This window comes from Pogona vitticeps, chromosome 1 (assembly GCF_051106095.1).
Source record: "Pogona vitticeps strain Pit_001003342236 chromosome 1, PviZW2.1, whole genome shotgun sequence".
Classification (NCBI taxonomy): domain Eukaryota; kingdom Metazoa; phylum Chordata; class Lepidosauria; order Squamata; family Agamidae; genus Pogona; species Pogona vitticeps.
The window spans coordinates 49,691,466-49,713,684 of record NC_135783.1 but is presented as its reverse complement, the minus strand read 5'-3'; the positions used below and the strand labels follow the sequence as shown (position 1 = coordinate 49,713,684).

Genomic DNA, 22,219 nt, shown 5'->3' with positions numbered 1-22,219 from the left:
TCTCTAAGGTACTAGCCTATTGTTGTTGAAATACAAACTGTTTTCTAATGACAGTTAGATAAAAACAAGTAACCTTGTTTTAAGTCTTGGATATATCCACTGGTTTACATTAGTCTTATATTTTGGAGAGCAACTTCTTTCTTTCAAGGGCCACCATAAAGATTCATACATTGGTTTAATTAGTGAAATTACTTCGTTTTCAGCCTTTCTCTGTTTATTTCCCCAGACCTAAGGGTGAGGGAATGTAGACATAAAAAAGGGCTGTGCAAAATATATAGAACTGGGGAAATCACAAGCAGGGTTTTCCTTGTGCAGCAAAGCTTTTGTGCTCTCCATACTACTGCAGCTATTTTGAACCAGCCTGAAAGCTGCCATGAAATGTTAGAGATTTTGTTGTTTAGTTGATAAGTCGTGTCTGACTCTTCGTGACCCCATGGGCCAGAGCATGCCAGGCCCTCCTGTCTTCCACTGCCTCCCAAAGTTTGGTCTAATTCATGTTGGTAGCTTCGATGACACTGTCCAACCATCTCATCCTCTGTCGTCCCCTTCTCCTCTTGCTCTCACTCACTCTTTCCCAACGTCAGGGTCTTTTCCAGGGAGTCTTCTCATGAGATGTCCAAAGAATTGAAGCCTCAGCTTCAGGATCTGTCCTTCCAGTGAGCACTCAGGGTTGGTTTCCTGGGATAAATGTTAGGGATAAACAGTATCATGTCCTGCTTGTGAGAATCTGGAAATCAGGCAGGTCCTTCCCTCATCATAAGATACATATCAGTTGTAGTCATTTTTCAAGACCTAGTCTGTTTTCTAGGTATAGTTCAAGGTTTTTGATGTGGTATATAAAACTTCAATAGATCTGTTGAGTTGCCATCTCTTATGGCTGTCTTCCCTTCACACCCAGATCCTGGGATTGTTTCTGTTTGAATTTTCTACATCGATGAATTTCAAGGACCACCAAAACTTGTCAGTATTTTGAGTTATTGTGTTTGCATAGTATAGTACAAAGTAAAGAACAGAGCATCTTGCGTTTATTCTAGTATTACTACAAGAATAAAGAAATCAAAGGCTTTTGTCAAAATTTGTAGTGAAATAGCATACACTGATGAGTATTCTAAGCTTTTTATTTATTTATTTATTTTTATTTATTTTTATTTATATTTTTTATCATGGAATCTGTGTACTATTATTGGAGGCTTCTTCAATGTGACTTTACTGAAAGTGATGCTATTTCTTCCTACAGTGGGCAACAGTAACGTTCCATCTTCCTCATCATGTACTGAAGTCTGTCGCCAGTGCCATTGTAAATGAACTCAAGAAGATAAATCAAAATATTGCTGCCTTACCTGTAGCTTCATCTGTAATGGATAGATTGTCTTACCTCTTGCCCAGTGCACGACCTGAGCTTGGTGTGGGGCCTGGCCGATCAGTAGATAGGTATGGGAAGAAATGCTTTATGTGTTCAAAATGTTTTTTAGTCTGTTCATTTGTTTGGAAGTTTTCCAGACAAATGTTGAAAGGTGTCTGAATTGAAGAAATAGTATAAGGTGTGAGGGCTTAACAGTTGCAGAATGGCATTTATACTCTTTATCTTGGGCTGGGTTTGGTGAAGCAGTGGGAGCAAAATGCCTGATTCTAAGGAATGAAATAGTGGAGGAATATTTTCAAAAAGTACAGATTGGGTTTATGTACTCATCCGTTGCATTCATTATGGCAGCCCTGAACAACTTGTAATCCTTAGTCACAGTACACTTAATAAGGATGTATTGTAGTGCCGAATGGCTACCAGTAGGGGATGGGATTTTTGGATTTTCTGAAGTACAAATACAATAATTCTGCATTCTGGGAGTTCTGCCTACCTTATATTGCTTTACAAATACCTGAATGTAATGAACCTGGGAGAAAGGCCTAAATTACAAGGCTTTGATGATTAGCTAGGCCAGGCATCCTGTTCATTGCATAGTGTTAGTGCTAAGATTGGATGTGGCAGATCACAATTGTGTGGGTTTGCTTTGTGATGTTTCTGGTGGAAAAACTGGGGGGAGTGCTGCACAGCTGCATTTAAGAAAGAGATAAAATTCAGATCACCATGAGATTTTCCTTTATGCTGCTGCAAGATGGTCAGCTGTAATGTTTGGATGTTTCATCTTGATTGTGGTTGACATGATTGGTACTAATCTACTGCTTATGAGAGTGGTATATGAAAATTGAATAGTAATGGCCATTAGAAAACAGAATTTCTCACAGGTTCTTAGTCATTGGAACAAGGATAGCAGTCCCAGACCATCCTCAGGGACAGTGTTTCTGATATATTGGAACAGAAGCAAGGAGGATGTTGTAGATGGAAGGATTCCTGTGATATTGCAGAAGAGGAGGAATGTAAGTTAGCAGGTAACTCTCTACCAAGGGGAGTAGAAACAGAAGCTTACAGCCTGATAGTGTATCTTGGAAAGCTTGCTATATCTCTGGTGCAAAGATCCACTGTGTAACAGAGAGCTTGAAAAGGTTTGTCAAGCCGATTGACCATTTCCCCTTTCTTGTAATTACATGGGAACAAATGATGCTGCCAAACAACCCTCAGAGTATAATGAGAGTGTGAGGCTCTAGAAAGGGAAGGGAATGTCCTAGAAACAGACAATTTTCCTGTCATGCCTGTCAAAGTTTATGATCAAGAAGAAAGAAAAGAATACTGAAAGTGAACAACTAGTGTCATTAGGAAAAGTTTCATTTTTTGGACAACAGTCTATGTTTCCATGAGGAAGGATTGTTGGCAGGTGATGAGTTGCCTGTTACATAAACTGGGAAGAGTTTTTGCTCTGAGTCTTGCAAATAAGATCAAAGGACTTTAAATTGAATCAGTTTAAACTTTAAACAGAGCAGAGATATTATATTCCAAAGGACAGGGGACAGCAAGTATTGGAGAGAGATTGTTATTGATTCATCAGAAAATGGCACATTAAAGCAGGAACCCATCAGTAGGTAAAAAAGACAGTAAGATCGTAGTTGGAGGGAATCATTCATAGTTCTAGATGTCTGTAACAATACATGGGAAGCAAACAAGATGAGCTTAAACTCTGCACACAGGAAGGTATGTGTGATGTAACAGGCATGGAAAACTGGTGGAATGAGATTCATGACTGTAGCAATTGGAGGTTATAGCTTATTCAGAAAGAATAGGCTGAACAGGAAAGAAAATATTATTTTGTGTAAAGAATGAGTACAACTGTGAAAAGATTCATGAATTTAAGCATAGAATGCTGGTTAGAAAGCACTTGAATAAAAATCAACAGAAAGCTAGAGAGAGAGAAACAACAGTTTCACTGCAGGGAACTGCTGCAGGCATCCTGCCCAGACTGAATGATTTGAATGGCACCCTTCTAGATGAGATAATAAAACACTGGAAGGAGAGAAACATGGAGAAATTTTTGACTATTCTGATATCCATTGGAAATCCAACTCTAACACAAATGTAAGAACCAACAAATTGCTCACCTGCTTTGCAGACAACTTTATATTTCAGAGAATGGAAGAAAAGACATAGAAATCTTACCTTGACCTTTTCCTTATAAATGGGGATTAACGAGTTTGTGAGGTGGAAGTAGTAGGAACTTTGGCTAGAAGTAGCTATATCATCTTGGGATTTGTTATACTGAAGAAAGGAAAAGCTGAAAGTGGTATAATGCACATTCTGTACGCTGATTTCAGTAAGTTTAAGGAACTACTGGATGAGATCACATGGTCAAAAATACTCAAAGAGAATCCACAATGAATGAGAGTTTTTTAAAGCTGAAGCCACATCATGAATAATTTCTATGAGGAAGAACAGTAGGAGATATTTAAAGAAACTGGAGTGGCTGTATAAGGAGCTTTCAGATGAGTTGAGACTGGAAAGGAAAATGTATAGAAGAAGGAAAGAGGGGCAGATTATCAAGGAAAAATACAAAAAATAGCCAGTATTTGTGGAGATAAAGTACAGAGGGCTGAAATTCAAAATAAGCTCAGCTGGCAAGAAAGGTGAAAAGAAATTACTATAAAGTATTTTTCAGTTATGCCTGGAACAAGAGGAAGAAATAGGAATGGTGGGGCCGTTAAGTGGAGAGAATGGAACAATTCTGCTCTGTGACAAAGTGAAAGCAGAAACACCTGCTTTGCATCTGTCTTCTCCCAAAAGGAAAACTTCATTTAATCTAATACACATACAGGATGATGTGAGGGTAAAGAAATGGTACAGAAACATCTAGCTAAAGACTGGAGAAGGGCAAATACCATCGTCTTCAAAAGGGGTGTGACAGAGGGGATCAACTACAGTGGTGCCTCGCATAGCGATCGCTCCGTATAGCAATGAAATCGCTTTGCGATGGACTTTTTGCCATCGCAAAAGCGATTGCTTTGCGATGGTCCCTATGGGGAAATTTCGCTTTGCGATGATCGAAGGGAAACGATCATCGCAAAGCCTTCATTTTCGGCCAGCTGATTGGCGGTTTCAAAATGGCCGCCGGGTAAACAAAATGGCTGCCCGCTGTGTTTCCTCACTTAAGAGGTACCAAAAATGGCCGCCCCTATGGAGAATCTTCGCTTAAAGGTGAGTTTTTAGCCCATAGGAACGCATTAATCGCGTTTTAATGCGTTTCTATGGGCTTTTTATTTTCGCTTAGCGATGTTATCGCTTAGCAGCAATTTTTTCTGCACGGATTAACATCGCTAAGCGAGGCACCATTGTATTTATTTGTTTGGTTTCTATACTGCCAATCTGGCTAGAAGTCCACTCTGGGTGGTTTACATTCTACTGCCTGACCAACATGACATCAATACTAGGAAAGGTTTTAGAACAGATCGTTGAATAGTTAGTGTATGAGTGCTTAGAAAGGAAATGGATGTGAGGGCCAGCTGTAAGTAAAGGGTGCTTTTTTTCCTTGTTTGTAGAGTGATAAGTTGCAAAAATTATGGAGCTCCTGCTGATCTCTAAACTGGCCTGTTTCTTTTATTTTCAAAGATCATTAATGTATAGTGAGGCAAATAGACGGGAAACATTCACCTCATGGCCTCATGTAGGTTATAGGTGGGCACAACCAGATCCCATGGCTCAAGCTGGATTTTACCATCAGGTAAAAATATTGATATATTTTATTAATTGTAACATTGTAGATCAGAGTAATAAGTTCATGCATTCCTCCCATTTGTACAGGAAGCTGATCTACCCAAGTGACTATGGAAATTTTTACCCCATCTTTTTCCTTCTCATGGACATGGAGAGAAATGTTCATGATTTTGAGGCTTCCTCTGCCTTCTAATTTAAATTTTAAAAAAATCACACAATCCTGTTAAATTGGACTATAAACTGGCCAAAATCTAACTGCCAAGCCTCCATAGAGTGGTTTTCCTTGTCAGTTCTCCTTCATGCACTCAAGTGTGTGATCAGTGCCGTGCTGGATTTTGCAATCACTGCATCCTTGGGTACAGAACAGAGAGACTCCTGGAGGGAGGAAAAACTTGTGTGGTTGCCCCTACATTATTGCTTAAGTAAGCAGAATCCTAGTCACTGTCTATAAAATGTAACTCTGCTTATGTTCAGATGCCTTTACAAGAGAGCTCATGAAAGAAATGAAAATATTGTTGTGAAATGACTGTTATATGCACTAGCAAGCCCCTCAGTCACATTTCTCCCAGACACACATCTCAGCATGTGTACACATGCATCATGCTTCTCCCTCTGTAACACCTCAGAATGCAGAGATGAGAGGTTTAATGGCCTGCTGGGATCTAAGGGTCACTGATGAGGGATGGAGATGAGAGCACTGATTTCCTGCTTCTGGTAGCAGTCTGTAAACAGCAGTCTCCGGTAGAAAAGCAGTCTTGGCAGCAGAATTGCTGTTCCAGCACTATTAATAAGAGTGCCAGAGTAGCTCCCCCCCCCCAAAAAAAACAACTATCCAGCTGAACAGTAGAATGGCAAGGGAAAATGAATGGGGGTCAGAATCGGAGTGGCCAGAGGGGTGTATCTAGTCTGTGAGCAGTGGATTGTACACCCTGCTCTATGCCACTGTGCATGAAGTTAAGTCTACCTTGGATGTATTGGGGTTGTTGTCATCTTATACTGGATGATTGAAATTAATGAGAGTTTTAACAGGTTCTTACAACTAAGTATTTTGCCTCCCCACACCCACTCCCCTGTTCCCATAGCCTGCCTCATCAGGAGATGACAGAGCCATGTGTTTTACGTGTAGTGTGTGTTTGGTGTGCTGGGAACCAACAGATGAACCTTGGTAAGTTGTAATATGGAAATAGTTGTGTATTACTTTGTGTTCTGAACACAATGTTTCAAGGAAGAAAGTTTGTTTGGCCTAGGTATAATAACTTTGTTCTTGAAGCAATTCTACTTTGGATCCAGGGCAAGTAAAAAGCTCAAAATATAGAAGAGTATAGTGATATTGATCAATTATGAGATTATCTCAAATTAGGCAACCTCCAAAAAAGCTTCCAAATTCAGGGTGCTAGAATGTCAAGGGATTAAACAGTTGCTGTCCATGATAACTGGAAAATGAATAGTTAAGAATATTAGTTAAGACTGAATGATCTCTCAGGTAAAGTTGCTTTGAAGTATTTTGTGTATTTATAATTAAAAGTGTGTATATGTAATGCAGAGCAAAGTGTGCAGCTTATATACTGCCACATAGGGCTTAAAGCATTCTTTGGGTGGTTTACAATTTATTATGCAGGTTAAACATTGGGCTCTCCCTCTCAGTGAGCTGGATACTTTAGAAGGATAGAAGGTTGAGTTAACCTCGAACTGGCTAACTAAGCCTGGAATCAAATTCAGGTTGTGAGCAGAATCTCCACTGTTGTACTGCAGCTTAACCACTGTGTCACAAGCAGTCCCTGATTTAAATTTTTTATATGAATAAAAGCCTTTTTTTACCAGCAGTTCTTTCTCAGTGATTCCTGTAGTTCAGTTTAAAACACTAGAGGAAACAATATTCTCTCAGACAACTGCTTCCAGACAACTGGTTGGATCCAAGTGTTGCAGAAGGAAAGAGGTAGTCAGTTTTTACTGATCACCTTTCAATTCCCTCTGATATCTCCTATGCTGTTCCAGAAGATCCGCCAGCCTCATAGGGCAGTTTTTCAGTAGGAGTGTCTGTGATCCAGCTCTTTGCTTTTTTTTTTTTTTTTTTACCTTTTTGAGTAATATTCTCATCTTGCATCCTAATAAGCCAAACACTCTAACCTGTATGCAGAACAACTAATGAGAAAACTAACACTCCTGGATTTTAATACTTACTTTTCTAATCCATCAAGGTCCGAACATGAAAGACATTCCCCCAACTGCCCATTTGTGAAAGGTGAACACACGCAGAATGTGCCCCTCTCGGTCACACTGGCAACTAGTCCAGCACAGTTTCCCTGTACAGATGGCACAGACAGGATAGTCTGCTTTGGATCTGGAAGCTGCCCTCACTTTTTAGCTGCTGCAACAAAACGAGGAAAGATCTGTATATGGGATGTTTCAAAACTTATGAAGGTATTTTGTCACTAAGATTTCTGGTACAAATGTTATGATGTATGAATTGATGTGTACATTTAATTTCATTTTTATATTTGCTTAGGTGCACTTAAAATTTGAGGTCAATGCTTATGATTCAGTAATTGTACAACAGCTTGTGTTGTCTGGAGAGCAGAGCTCAGGGGTGGACTCAAGGAGACCAACAATTGCATGGATAGAAGATTCATCAAGCTGTTCAGATATACCAAAATTAGAAGGAGACAGGTATGCCATTTAACACTTTATCTTAGCACTGGATGTGCGTATAAGAAAACTAAATGATTGATGGAATAGTCATTTGTATGACACTAAGCATGTGTGATGGAATATTGAAATGATAATTTTTGAAGTCTAGTGAACGAAGAGCTTTCATTTTTACCTGTAATTTTAACTATAGTTTTGTGAAGGAGAAATAAATATGGAGTGTAGACTAGTGCTCTGTGTGTAATACGTTTGAAGTACGTATTATACGCAAAATATATTTGAGACAACTGCCTGGAAAAGGGGAGATCGATGAACAGTTCCTCTGTTTTTCTGTCTTGCTACACTCTTGTATGATACTTCTTTATTTTCTTACTTAGCATATAGTGTCCAGATGTTTGATGACACTTTGTCCACTACTTAGCTCAGTCTTTCTCTGAATCATTCTTGCCTGTGTTTTTTATCTCCTTACTCAAAAACAGTAACATACTAGCTCTGCAAAATGTCCCAGTTGTTCAATTGTTGAGAATCTTTTCTTCATCCCTTGAAAGCTTGGCAGAGATTGGTCATCAGTAATCTGGAAAACATTTTAAAATAAATTTAAATCTTATTTAATAACAACTGTGAGGAATAATTCACAAATCAGATTGTTCTTCCTGTTTGATCTTAAGGAAATTAGGTGGTAATCTTTGTACAGTATATGATTTGTAGTGCAGCCATAAATGGGAGTGCAAGTAGAAAATAATAGTGTGCACTGTAGCTCCTTACATGCCAAGTGTAAATATTTAGTCACATTTTGAAAGGGAGTTTGTATGTTACTCTTTCTACAATTTTTTTGAGGACTTTAGGTTTAGAGCAGGGGTCCCCAGCCCCTGGTCTGCAGCCCAGTGCTGGTCCATGGCCTAGATCAGACCAGGTTGTGGAGACATATCTCCCATCCTCTGCATGCAGTCCCCCCCCCGCATAGCATGAGTGCCCACAAGCGCCCCCGCCCTTCGCAAATGTCCGTGCAAGCACTCCCACTCATGCACGATGTCACGGGAGTGTGTGCCCCGCCTTCCCCACCCGGTCCGTGAAGTTATAAAGGTTGGGGACCACTGGTTTAGAGGATATTTAGAGGTTTCATTTTGTTCTCCCTGCATGTACCTTAGTGCAAAATGATTTCTAAAGCACTCTCAATTTGTAAAAATCTTTTTCCTTTGTTTAATGCCTTTGTTTGGAGCTATAGATTTTAGTTTGCAGTAAGCCAGAATTTCCTGGATTGGACATAGTGAAGAACTCTAAAGATAAGCTTAATGCAAGCTGGGATACTTGAGTTGGAGCTGCTATGTGACAGGAGGAGGGAGAAATAAAGGAGAATTTAATGTTCACAGGGCTCATCTATGGTTGCTTATCTGAATGTGGCCACCATGACCCAATCAATACAGTGGACCCTGTACTTATGGAATTAATCTGTATTGGAACTTTGGCTGCAGGTCAAAAAGTCTGTAGGTCGAGTCTCCATTGACCTACAATGCATTGAAAACTGATTAATTCCGTAACCGGCCATTTTGTTCCATTTTGGTTTTTTCTGGTCTGTAGGTCGATTCTCTGGCTGCAAGTCGAACCTAAATTTTGTGGCCAGAGAAGTCTGTAACTCGAAAAGTCTGTAAGTCGAGGGTCCACTGTGTAGAGAATCCTCCCAACCAAAGTTTGAAAGGCATGGGCTGCATATTCCCTTTTTCACCATCTAAGCAACAGTTTGAGGAGAGCTTTCATGTGCTAACCATATTTTGCAAACTCGGGCAGCAAGGCAAATTATGGTTAGTGCTCAGCTAAAAAAACTGAAAAAGAAGTGAGATAGTGTGTGAACCAATGGCTCATTTCTGGTCCTCTAAACCAGTGATTCTCAACCTTGGGTAACCCAGGTGTCCTTGGACTGCAACTCCCAAAAGATCAGACCAGCACAGCTCATAGTGAAGGTTTTTGGGAATTGCAGTCCAAAAACATGAGTTACTGAGGGTTGGGAACCACTGCTCTAAATCAATGGTTCCCAATCTTGGGTTCCCAGAAGCTTTGGGTTAAACTCCTAGAAGCTTTCACCACTAGTTGTGCTGGCCAGGATTTTTGAGAGTTGTAGTCCAAGAACATCTGTAGACCGAAGGTTGGGAAACAGTGCTCTAAACCAGTTGTCCCCAACTTTTTCAGAACCTTGGACTGGTTGTGGGGGCAGGGTCCATGCGCAGTGGGCATGCTTTTGGGTGGGTGTGGCACATTTGGGGATGGCTGTGGCACACGAGCGAGGTGCACTTGCAGGTGGGCATGGCACGCTCATGCACATGCGCGGATGGGTGGTGTGCGGTTGCAGGTGAGTGGACGGCACATGCGCGTGTGCACACCGCACCCACCTGCAAATGCGCACCAAGCTCATCGGGGGGGGGAGATCTGTCTCTGTGACCCTTTCCAGCGAAGCCCACGGACTGGCACTGGGCCACGAACCGGGGGTGGGGGCTCCTGCTCTAAACCATGTTTTAGAGGAGGAGCCACAGCTGGCAGTCAGATATCACATATGCTACAACACCTCTGACAAGCTTTGCCCGTCTTTCCGCCCACATGAGGAGACTGACAGCTCTTCTGTGTTGCAGAGAAGGGGGCATCCTCATCATGCATGATTTGTTTTTCTTGCCTGATTCGTAAGGAAGGGAATTAGTGTTGAGTGGTCATATTCAGGCTGAACATTTGATAACTCTTGTGTGACAGTCTGCTGATATGTGGTTTTAAGTTTCTTCTCAAGGAATGCAACCCTTGAGGAGAAAACAATGTCTTCTCCTGGCTTACAGAATCACCTGAATTGAGCCAGAGAGTGGATTTGAAATTTCAGAGAATTCTAAGTCTTAGTACATTGAATCCCTTGGTCATCAGTGGCTTGTTAAACACGTGACTTTTTGTAGTTTGCTTCCTGACAACCTTTCTCAAGGTATCAGATGCTTCTAAACTTTACACAAATTATTGTTTTACATTATAGTGTAACTTTGGTTTCAAAGTACTGTACTTCTTATCTTTGTCTTGCTTTTAGTGATGATTTACTGGAGGATTCGGATAGTGAAGAGCATTCCAGATCAGAATCAGTGACTGGTACGTACATGGTGTTTTTAGTGAACAGTGTGGAATATGAGATTGACAACAATGTTTTGAGGACACTTAAAGCAAGGAAGAGCTAATGTGTATATTCTGCTCTGAGTCTTAAAATGTTTTAGTTTGCATTTAACAAATTGTGATATATAAAATTAGATTGTCAGTTAAGTTTTGATGAAGCATATGATGAAGCATATGCTTTATTTCTTAATTTTTCTCCTTTCTGCCATGATCATTTGAACTGTGAAAGAGAAGTCTCCAGTGTTGACCAAAGGATACTTTTTTCACAGCCTTGGTTGACTGACTGGAGGCTAGTTTTTGCTTGCTGTTCTCTGAGGCTAATGTATACTGCAGCCTTCATTAGTCTGTGGGGTAGGGGGATGACAGAATCAGTCGAATTTTTCTGTATTTCCAGAGCATGGATTCTCTACTATTGGCAGAAAAGAAATCTGTCTAACTCTCATTATTATTTAGACCCATAGGATACCTTGCATGTATATTCCACAGAGTGGTTCATAGAATAATCAGTTGGAAGGAGCCTATAAGGCCATCAAGTCCAGCCTCTTTCTCAGTGCAGGAATCCAGACCAAATCAAACATTAGTCCTACCTAAAGCATGGGCCCATTGAAACCTACTGGACTTGCTTTGGGTAGTCTGCCTGGGTTGACAGACTGGAGTCCACACGGGCACACACCATTTTGTAATTCCCTGCCACCTGGCATGGGAATATGGTCCCAGGGCTAGGCCAGAGCCTGCCCCATCGCCTTCAAGGGGATCCCTTAAATTCCAGGGACTGCAGGCACTCCTGGAGTCTGTTAACACCACCGAGATCCATTCCAGTGCCCCAGCCCGCCAGAGAAAGTTGTGCCAAAATTCTACAAGTAGCTATACCATGAATAAAATTTTCCTCACCCATGCATCAAACACCAATGTAGCTTAACACAACTAAATACAATAACAAATGAGGGGTGGGGGAGCAGAATGGCTGGGGAGCCACAGTGGCTCCTGTTTTAAGCCAGGAGGCACGTTAGAGTGAAAATAATATTGCTGCAGCCCAAGGTCTTTTCATTTGAAATCTGTCTGGGGCCAATGGGAGGCAGTTGCATCACCATACCTTCCCATCAACTCCTATGCCCAGCCATCCACGGCTCGGCACCATTTTTGGGGAGCCCCCATGTCACCCGTGCTACCACCCTGGCTTCCCGTCCAACCAAGAACGAGGAGCCTGGTAAGTTGAAGCCCCCTTTTAAAAAGTAGTGTGCACTTTGCTGGCCAGAAAGGCAAGGAGAACTGAAGTGTGTGACTTGAGAAAGGAGCACATGATAACTTCCAGCAGATCATTTGCCATTGCATGTGAACTAGCCCTGTGGTCCAATTCAGACAGACAGTAGCAAATATATTTATCCTTACACATACTGACTGAGCTAAACTGTAAACCTGAACACTAAAACCCAATAGTTATTTTGGTAACTACTGTGTATTTTTATGCAGTCTGGAGAACAGTACACACATTATCCCAACATTTGAAAACATAACCTTTATCCTTGTGGATTAACAGTTGTAGCATATGGGTATAACCAGGTTGGAGTGTACGTACTGTTGAGTGCACATTTGGTGGCATATCTGAATTTGATGTTAATTAATTTGTGAAACACGTATTATTGGTGCTGCTTAGACATAAGGGTATTCATATATGAAAAGGAATATCATCGCACAGCTGGAGTTAATGAGGGACAGGCCCCTAGGGCCCAACCATCCACTCATGCATGCAGCAGCGTATACAAATACTCCCATCTCTAGTGCCGATTTTGTTTTGACCATTCCTTAATTGACTGGGGGTGCCAAATATTTATAGATTTTTTTATAGTCTCAGAAATATTGATACCTGTTTTTCTAATGCAGTTTGCTTTATCCTTAAGGACATACATCACAAAAGGAAACCTTGGAAGTGAGCCTTGATATAACAGCTCTCAGTATTCTTCAGCAGCCGGAAAAACTTCAGTGGGAAATCGTTGCAAATGTACTTGAAGATACAGTGAAAGATTTAGAAGAACTTGGGGCAAATCCTTGCTTAACTAACTGTAAAAGTGAAAAGATGAAGGAAAAGCATCTGGAACATCATAACATTCCCTTTCCTTGTTTGTTAGCTGGAGGTTTATTAACATACAAATCACCTGCTACCTCTCCTGTTAGTAGTAATTCTCAGCGGTCACTGGATGATTTAAGCAGGACTCAAGGTGGTAGTGTATCAGACCAGGGATCAACAGACAATGAATCCTCTACTAATTCAGAACTGAATTCTCCTCTGGTAAGGAGGACTGCACCTATATTGTTGCTTTACAGCATCAAGGAATCTGATGAAAAAGCAGGAAAAATCTTTTCGCAGATGAACAATATCATGAGTAAAAGTTTACACGATGATGGTTTTACAGTTCCACAGATCATAGAGATGGAGCTGGACAGTCAGGAGCAACTGCTCTTGCAGGATCCTCCTGTGACGTACATTCAGCAGTTTGCAGATGCAACTGCTAGCCTAGCTTCTCCAGACTCTGACAAGTGGAATTCTATGGTTCCCAAACCTGGGACTTTGGTTCAGTGCCTACGACTGCCAAAGTTTGCAGAGGAGGAGAACTTTTGTGTTGATTCAATCACACCTTGTGCAGATGGAGTTCATTTGCTAATAGGACTACGGGCATGCCCTGTTGAATCCCTGAGTGCAATAAATCAAGTAGAGGCCTTGAATAATTTAAATAAATTAAACTCGGCACTATGTAACAGAAGGAAGGGGGAAATAGAATCCAACCTTGCTGTAGTGAATGGCGCAAATATCAGTATGATTCAGCATGAGTCACCAGCAGATGTGCAGACGCCTTTAATAATTCAACCAGAACAAAGGAGTGCTAGTGGTGGTTACCTAGTACTTTACAAAATGAACTATGCCACTAGGATTGTGACTCTAGAAGAGGAGCCCATAAGAATCCAGCATATCAAAGACCCCCAGGATACTATTACCTCATTGATTTTGCTCCCACCAGACATACTGGATAATCGAGAAGATGACTGTGAGGAACCTGCAGAGGAGATACAAATAACTTCTAAAAATGGCAGCGAGCGAGAGAAAAGATCAGAAATCTGTACTCTTGGGCATCTTGTCATAACCACTCAGGGAGGATATGTAAAAATATTAGATCTTTCAAACTTTGAAATTTTAGCCAAAGTGGAACCACCTAAAAAGGAGGGTACTGAAGAACCAGATAAATTTGTCTCTGTAATATACTGCTCGGGCACTGATAGACTGTGTGCATGCACCAAAGGTAAGGTCTTGATTTCATTCTACTATCAAACGTATAATGCCGGGAGATGCTACATTCTTCTCATACATATCACTCCTTCCCATATTGTTCAGAATGCCTATTAAAAGACTTTGTTAGTACTGAGATTAGAGCAAACTGTTTTTGCTGACCATGACCAGGGATCTAAACCACAGTTTGAGCTTCCATATGTAAAACTGCTGGATGCTTGCTTGCTTTCATTTTCTGTTTGCTCAACAGTCTGGAACTTGGAGGAAATGCTGAAGCAGTCATTTAACAATTCATGAAACCTTTACTGTGTTTTGATTTCTGTAGAGTGTGTTGTAAATTGCTTCTGAAATTTGCTTTAATATAAACATAGGTTTTGCTGCATCATATTCTGCATCTTTTCAAGATAGGAAGAAGAAGCAAATATTCATAACACCCTTCTGGATCTCAACATTAAGCTCCCTCTGTTTGTTGCCTTCTTTGACAAGGTCTTTTGAGGTCTTGTTCACATTCATGTGTGCTAGTTCTTTTCTGACCTTTACAATGCTGGGATTTGTTATTCCTCAAATGCTTGTTGAATTAATTAATTCGCTCAGAAGGAGGGAATTCAGAATTAAGTTTTTTGTTTTTTAAATAGGTACTACGCTGCAGAGACAGAGGTTTGAAATTCAAACTCCCACTGTGCATGCTAGGAGAACCAGCCTTTGTGGCCTTGGACAAGCGGCACATTCCCAAGATGCCCCCAGAAGAAAGGAATGATAAACCTCTGCTGAGTACTCTGTACCTAAAGAAATTCTGAAAAGGGTTGCCAGAAGTCAGAATTGACTTGATAGCACACAATTATTATTATATATTCATTATACCCAGAATATACAATATACATGTATGTTATGTGGGTGCCTTTATCCCACACAGTATTTTATATGGAAAAATAATTTTCCTCCTCCTCAAGCAGCCTTAGTTCAGTGGTGGGCATCTTTGTCAAGTCCAGGACCCCTTTTTGCTCTTCCGCCATGCCTTGGCAGACCTCCCCAGCCAACTACCCCATGCCAAAAATGCATGAATTACCAGTTATGCCAAGTTTCGATGAGTTATTTGTGCACTTTTGTCAGTTTTTTAAAGGCTCATGTATTACTGTTCTATGCAGTTGATTCAACTTACTCTGATTCTTTCCAGGGTATTTTAGGTATACAGTACATAGTACAGTGGACCCTCAACCTACGGAATTAATCTGTATTGGAACAGTGGCCGCAGGTCGAAAAGTCCGTAGGTCAAGGGTCCATTTCCCATAGGAATGCATTGAAAACCCTGTAATCCGTAACTGGCTCAAGAACCACCCCACTTAAAAAAATTAAAATAAAGACAGCATACCTGTCCAAAATCTTCCACGGGTCCCCCGCTGCTGCCATTGGCATTGCAGGAGGCCTCTGAGGGCTTCCCCGCTGCTGCTGGAGGCCTCTCGGAGATCCCCCGCCCCCGCCGACACAGGCTTTCCCAGGGTGGACCGGGCCTACCAGGGGAGCGCTTCCCCCGGTAGGCCTGGTCTACTGCCCGGGAAAGTCTGGCAGACTGGGCCTACCAGGGGAGGGCTTCCCCCAGGCTTTCCCGCGGAGTAGACCGGGCCTACTGGGGGAAACCCTCCCCTGATAGGCCCGGTCCACCCTGAGAAAGCCTGCCTTGGCGGGGGACCTTCAAGAGGCCTTCCCAGCTGCCATGGGAGGCCTCTCGGAAGTCCCCCCCCCCGCCGATAGTGCCTCCAAAGCACGATCTGCGGGGGGGGGACCTCCGAGAGGCCTCCCACGGCGGTGGAGAAGCTAGAAGGCATCCGGAGGCACAATTGGCGGCCTACAGACTGGAATGGGGAGGCGGGGGAAACGCCAAATTTGAAATTGGCACTTTCCCCGCCTCCCCCTTCTGATCCGTAGGTCAATTCTCCGGCCACAAGTCGATTGGAAATCTTGTGGCTGGAGAAGTCCGTACCTCATAAAGTATGCACATCGAGCCGTGCGTACATCGAGGGTCCACTGTAGTTTACTATTCCTTTCTTCTGAAGTTCTCTGGATCTGTGCAGCTTGCCCAAGGCTACAACGGGCTGGCTCTTCTCCTGGGAGGCGCAGCAGGGAATTAACTCCTGACCTCTGGCTCCACAGCCGGGTAGCCTTTTTAAAAAAAATACACGAAATGAGCAGAAAATTGCTGAGATTTTTTTTAAAGGCTAAGGAAAGCTGGGGGTGATACAGTTAAAATAACCAGTTACATCACGAGAGGCTTCTGTGCTAGTCATTTTTATGCCTGTCCCCATAATATAATGGAGGATTACTGGGGTAGGATTTGATAGAGGCCTAGATCATCTGCATAGAGCCAAATGATTGCAGTTTGCCCACCCCGCTTTAGATGCAGACAAGGAAAAAGATAGTGAAAGGAAATGTGGGCCATATGGGTAATATTTTGCTCACTGAACTGAGAGGAAGAGAGAAGCCTAAAATAATTTATGTAGATAGGATTTTGAAGGTAAAACACATACTGCATTTTTTGTAGTTTGAGTTTTTCTTAATTTCTTTTTATATGTAGTTAATTCCTCCATTTTAATTCCTTTATACCGTCATGGCCAAAAATATTGGCACCCTTGCAATTCTGTCAGAAAATGCAGCCCTTCTCTCAGAAAATTGTTGCAGTTGCAAATGTTTTGGTACTCACATGTTCATTTCTTTGGTTTGCGTTGGAACAAAAAAACAAGTCAAATCTGATAGTCCCACCCAGAAACCCCAAAATGCACTGGCCAAAATTATTGGCACCTTTAACTTAATATTCGGTAGCACCCCTTTGGGAAAAAATAACTGAAATCAGTTGCTTCCTGTAACCATGAATTAGTTTCTTACACCTCTCTACTGGAATTTTGGACCGCTCTTCTTTTACAAACTGCTCCAGGGCCTTCAGATTTGAAGGATGCCTTCTCCCAACTGCTGTTTTGAGATCTCTCCACAGGTGTTCTATGAGATTCAGATCTGGACTCATTGCTGGCCATTTCAGAACTCTCCAGTGGTTTGTTTGTAACAATTTCTGAGTGTTTTTTGAAGTGTGTTTCGGGTCATTGTCCTGGTGGAAGACCCAGGACCCCTGGTGGAGATACATCTTTCTGGCACTGGCCAATACGTTGCACCCCAAAATTCTTTGGTAATCATCAGATTTCATGATACTGTTCACATAGTCAAGGCATCCAGTACCAGAAACAGCAAAGCAACCCCAAAACATCTTTGAACCTCCACCATATTTGACTGTAGAGACTGTGTTCTTTTCTTTGAATGCCTCATTTGTTTTTCTGTAAACAGTGCCATGATGTCCTTGACCGAAAAGCTCTCCTTTTGTCTCATCTGTCCACAGTACGTTCTCCAAGAAGGATTGTGGTTTTGTCACATAAGTTTTGGCACACTCCAGTCTTGCTTTTTGATGTCCTCCTGGGTCTCCTACCATAGTGTCCCTTTTCATTCAGATGGCGACCGATAGTGCGAGCTGACACTGTTGTACCCGGTGTCTGCAGATCAGCTAGAATTTGTTGGGAAGTTAATCTGTGTTCTGTCTCCACCATTTGAACAACCCTTTGTTGTAGTTTTTCAGTAATTTTGCTCTTCTGCCCATGTCTAGGGAGGTTAGCTACAGTGCCATGGGCTGTAAACTTCTTGATGTTTTTCCACATTTTTCTGTCTCAAATCCACAGACAACACTTTACACTTCATTCTTTTCTCCATGCTCAGTGTCACACACAACACTAAGGTTGAGTCAACTTTTCTCCATCTTAACTGGTTGCAAATGTGATTACTATATTGTCCACACCTCTTACTTGCGACAGGTGTGTCTAAATACAAATTAAAGGAGCATCACGTGCTTGAAAAGCAATTATGTCTTACAATTTACACAGCGTGCCAATAATTTTGGCCAGTGCATTTTTGGGTTTCTTTGTGGGATTGTATCAGATTTGACATTTCTTCTGGTTATTTTTTTGTTGTTGTGTTCCAATACAAACCAAAAGAATGAACATGTGAGTGCCAAAACATTTGCAACTGCAACAATTTTCTGAGAGAAGGACCGCATTTTCTGACAGAATTGCAAGGGTGGCAATACACACACACACACACACACACACACACACACACACACACACACACACACAGAAAGAGACAGACAGACAGACAGACATACGTGATGCAATCATGTAAATATTTACTGAGGATTAAGTCTTTTCTCCCACATTATTGTGCATATGATTTTTGAGAGTGATGGCTTCTAATGTGTTATAGCAAAATCAAGTCTCATGGCACCTTAAAGACTAACAAGTTTTGTTTGACAGAAGCTTTTTTGAAGAAGGGGCTACAGTCCATAGTAGTTTATTCCATGTAAAACTTTGTTAGTCTTTTAAATGCCATCAGACTGTTGGCTGGTTTTGGTGCAGAGGTTTCAAACCTTAATTTTTCTGGGTGAAAACAGCTAGTTTTTACTGGTGCAATAAAACTCTTTCTGGTGATCAATTCCCATTCTTTCTTCTTACCTTTCTTTGTCATAGAAACATTGATGATTTGATTTTTTTGTAATTATTTCTGCTTTTGTAAATTTATACTTGCCAAGTGTCCTAATTTTTCTGGCATTGTGCAGAATGTCTCCCTTTTGAGAAAATTTCCTGCCTGTAATAGATTTAGCAAAATTAAATTCTCCCTTCCTTTGCATCAGTCCTATGGCTAGTGCATATGTACTAATAGCTCCTTGATTCCCTTTCCCTCTGGAAAGTCCTTATGTTCTCTTGTAGCTTTTTAACTTTTTATTTGTGCTGAGGCAAGATGCTGAGTTGATGGGAGAGGTACAAAGATATTTCCTCCAATGCTGGTTTGATAATCTGAGAGCAGAACTGTCCATAGCATGGATGCAATCTGTCTGGATATTTAATATCCAGAGTTCTGTTGCAACAGTAGTAGAACTTCTGCTCTTCAGGTAAAGTCTCTCAAAGTGGCTTAGGTATAATCAGTCAGCTGGTTCCAAGCACTTCTCATTTCAGAAATTTATTTGATGTCATATAGATATATATTGGAATGATGCAGGGACCTTATGAATGCTAGGTGTTATGAAGAATGAGAAACTCCAGCCTGGTAGAAAACCTTGCATGTACACATAAATGCCCTATCCAGTTTATGGACCCAACTAGACAGATGCATTGAATTGGTTACTGAATGACAATTCATCACTTGCAGAAAATACATCGAATGCGTCTGCTCTGGTTGGAATGAACAGCTGGATTTAGGCCATAATCCTTTGTGTCTTCAGAGCTTTCCTAGTTCTGACTCAATAATTCAATGCTGTTTTTCCAGAAAAACAGTTGAAGTAATATTGTATTGTAGTGCATTTGAACTGAAATAAAAAACATAGTTGCACAGCCAGTTGTAAATCAGTCAGTTGAATTCTAAAAATATTTCATGATGTTTAATGTTTTTTTAAGTCCTAGAGAGTTGTTACTTCAGCTTGAAAAGGAACTTGAGTAAGAGAAATTGCATAATACAGTACTCTCAATTAGTTATTCAAAAGGAAGGCTGTGGTATCCACAATATTTATTAGAGTCCATATTGTTTGTTACATCCATTCCCTTCCTCTATCCTGTCATTCAGAACATGATCTCACAGTGTTGGTGAGCTGAAAGGGAGTAGCCCATAATTTCCTGTGATTTGTCATGTTACAATGCAATATTCCATTCTGGTCACTTCAGGTACTGTAGAGTTAGGATGTGTTACAAAAAAAATTGATCAAAGACAATATCTGATTTATATGTCAACTGAGTTGCTAGGTGAAGTTGTTACCAAAGTCCCAGCAGTTACTCTCAGTGCACCAGAGGTTAGCAGTTTAGTGTGTAGTAAAAACTTAGTGTTTCAATAATCATAATTGTAGGATTGTATGCTTCAAAGAGCTATTCTCTTTATCTCTGCCCTGGAGATATTTGTTATCTCATATTTCAGTTTCATTCAGTTGAGAACTCTGTGCCACCCACATGCCTTGGGACAGGGCTGAGCAGAAATTTAACTCTGATTCTGCTGATAGATCTCTGGATGATAAGTAGTGTATTGACAAGGATTTCTGCCTCTTGAGTTCTATATAAACAATATCCAAATGACATGTCCCAGTCTTAAAATACACTGCTGAAGTGAACAGTTAGATCAGACAGGTCTGTGTGCAGAAAGCACCAGTTCATTCTGATATTCAAACAAATTCCTAGCCTCCAAATTACTTAATTCTAATTTTGTCTCATGAGTTAGGCTCTGGTTGGAGGATGTTAAGGTCCTGGTTAGAAAACACAGTAGATTTTCCAATTTTGAAGTCGGTTTACTTCATGTATTAGAGAATTTCCAGAGAAAGACACAGTGATAATAGAAAGTTTATGTGTTTAAGTTCATAAAAGGCACTCTGAACCACCAAGACACTTGGGTCCCTAGAGGAAATGTTGGTTCTTTGAGTGCCTCAAAATTCAAATTGTGAACTTGATACTTTATTAAGAACGTAGACCTGTCCAAAATAGCTGAATGCCACTCAACTGCACAGTACTTTTGTTTCATCTCAGTTGGTTTTCATCTAACCCATTACTGTATTATGCCTGTTCACTGATTGAGATCTCTTACTGCCTCATCTGGATTTGATGAAAAGGAAGGTGTGGTATCAGTGTCATCTGTGTATTGGTGACACTACAGTATATAGTTTTGGATAACATGTCCTGGATATTTTCAGTAGTTACTATAGTCACTGTTTACAACACCAGATTGAAGCCTACTTGGTCTAGAAAAATGTGTTCATCCAAGAGCATGTGGAATATGTTGCGACTGCCCGTGAGCACCATGTCCAAGAGTTTGATTGTTATTTACATGGATTGTTTTGAACCTTTGTTTGAATTCCCAACTATTTCTAGGTGGAGAACTGCATTTTCTTCAGATTGGAGGGACTTGTGATGATGTTGATGAAGCAGATATACTTGTGGATGCTTCTCTCTCTAAAGTGACAGAACAGTTAACAGAAGGCACAAAGCCTTTATCTAACCCTTCCAGTCCAGGCATTACAGGTACATGTCTAATATTAGATAAATGATATTCTCAGTATGCTTTCTTGGTATGTTTTACAAGTGGTGTGTATTAAACTAAAGATACTAAATTTCTATATTCCAACTCCAAAATTTAGAACTATTTATTTATTTTATTTCTATATTGTTTTAGAGGACAAATACCATATGTTTCTGTGTATAAGATGCCTCCACGTATAAGATGCCCCCACTTTTCTAACCCAAAATTTCTTTCTTTGCAAGAAAGTGGGGGGGGGGGGAGGCAGGGATCAAAGCACTTTGATTCTTGCTTTCCTCCTCCACTTGCTTGGGAAGAAAATGTTTTCCCCCTCCACTTTCATTGCAAAAAGTTGCTTTCCCCCTCCACTTTCTTGCAAGGAAAGTGCTTTACCTCTCCACTTTCTTTGCAAAAAGCTCCTTTCCCCCTCCACTTTTTGCAAAGAAAGTGCATGGGGTGCTTTCCTCCTCCACTTTCTTTGCAAAAAGTGGAAGTGGAAAGCAGGGATCAAAGTACTTTGATCTCTTCCCCCCCCCCCCCCCATTACTGTGTATAAAGTGACCCTCAATTTTTCCTCTAATTGTTTTAGGAAAAAGTGTCATTTTTGTAATTGGTAAGTTCGCAATTGGTAAGTCATTTAGTATCTATTGAGTCTCCTATTTCTTTCAATTAAAAAAAAAACAGGAGTTGATCTTTTGGTGGACCAACCATTTTCCCTTGAAACATTGACATCTTTGGTGGAGCTCACTCGCTTTGAAACTTTGACACCACGATTTTCTGCCACGGTTCCTCCATGCTGGGTTGAGGTCCAACAAGAGCAACAGCAAAGGCGGCATCCACAACACTTGCACCAACAGCATCACGGGGATGCGGCTCAGCATACTCGGACATGGAAATTACAAACAGATAGGTAAGTAATTAATGCTGGAACATTTCTTGAAATATTTAATTTCTCTGCTGCTGTGATTCGGAAGTGGCCTTCAGCACAAAAC

General features: G+C 41.0%; 1 protein-coding gene across 8 annotated transcripts in view; it reads left to right on the top strand.

Annotated features, from left to right (window-relative positions):
* Positions 1–22,219, top strand: part of BIRC6 (baculoviral IAP repeat containing 6) — a 182,011-nt gene that overhangs the window by 9,982 nt on the left and 149,810 nt on the right. For all 8 annotated transcript variants that reach the window (XM_072992371.2, XM_020802834.3, XM_020802831.3 and 5 more), the window contains exons 4-12: positions 1,238–1,431; positions 4,988–5,099; positions 6,175–6,257; positions 7,291–7,513; positions 7,599–7,759; positions 10,791–10,849; positions 12,769–14,163; positions 21,083–21,232; positions 21,912–22,137. In XM_072992371.2, coding sequence (XP_072848472.1) covers positions 1,238–1,431; positions 4,988–5,099; positions 6,175–6,257; positions 7,291–7,513; positions 7,599–7,759; positions 10,791–10,849; positions 12,769–14,163; positions 21,083–21,232; positions 21,912–22,137 — 2,603 coding nt within the window. The remainder of the gene's footprint in view (positions 1–1,237; positions 1,432–4,987; positions 5,100–6,174; positions 6,258–7,290; positions 7,514–7,598; positions 7,760–10,790; positions 10,850–12,768; positions 14,164–21,082; positions 21,233–21,911; positions 22,138–22,219) is intronic.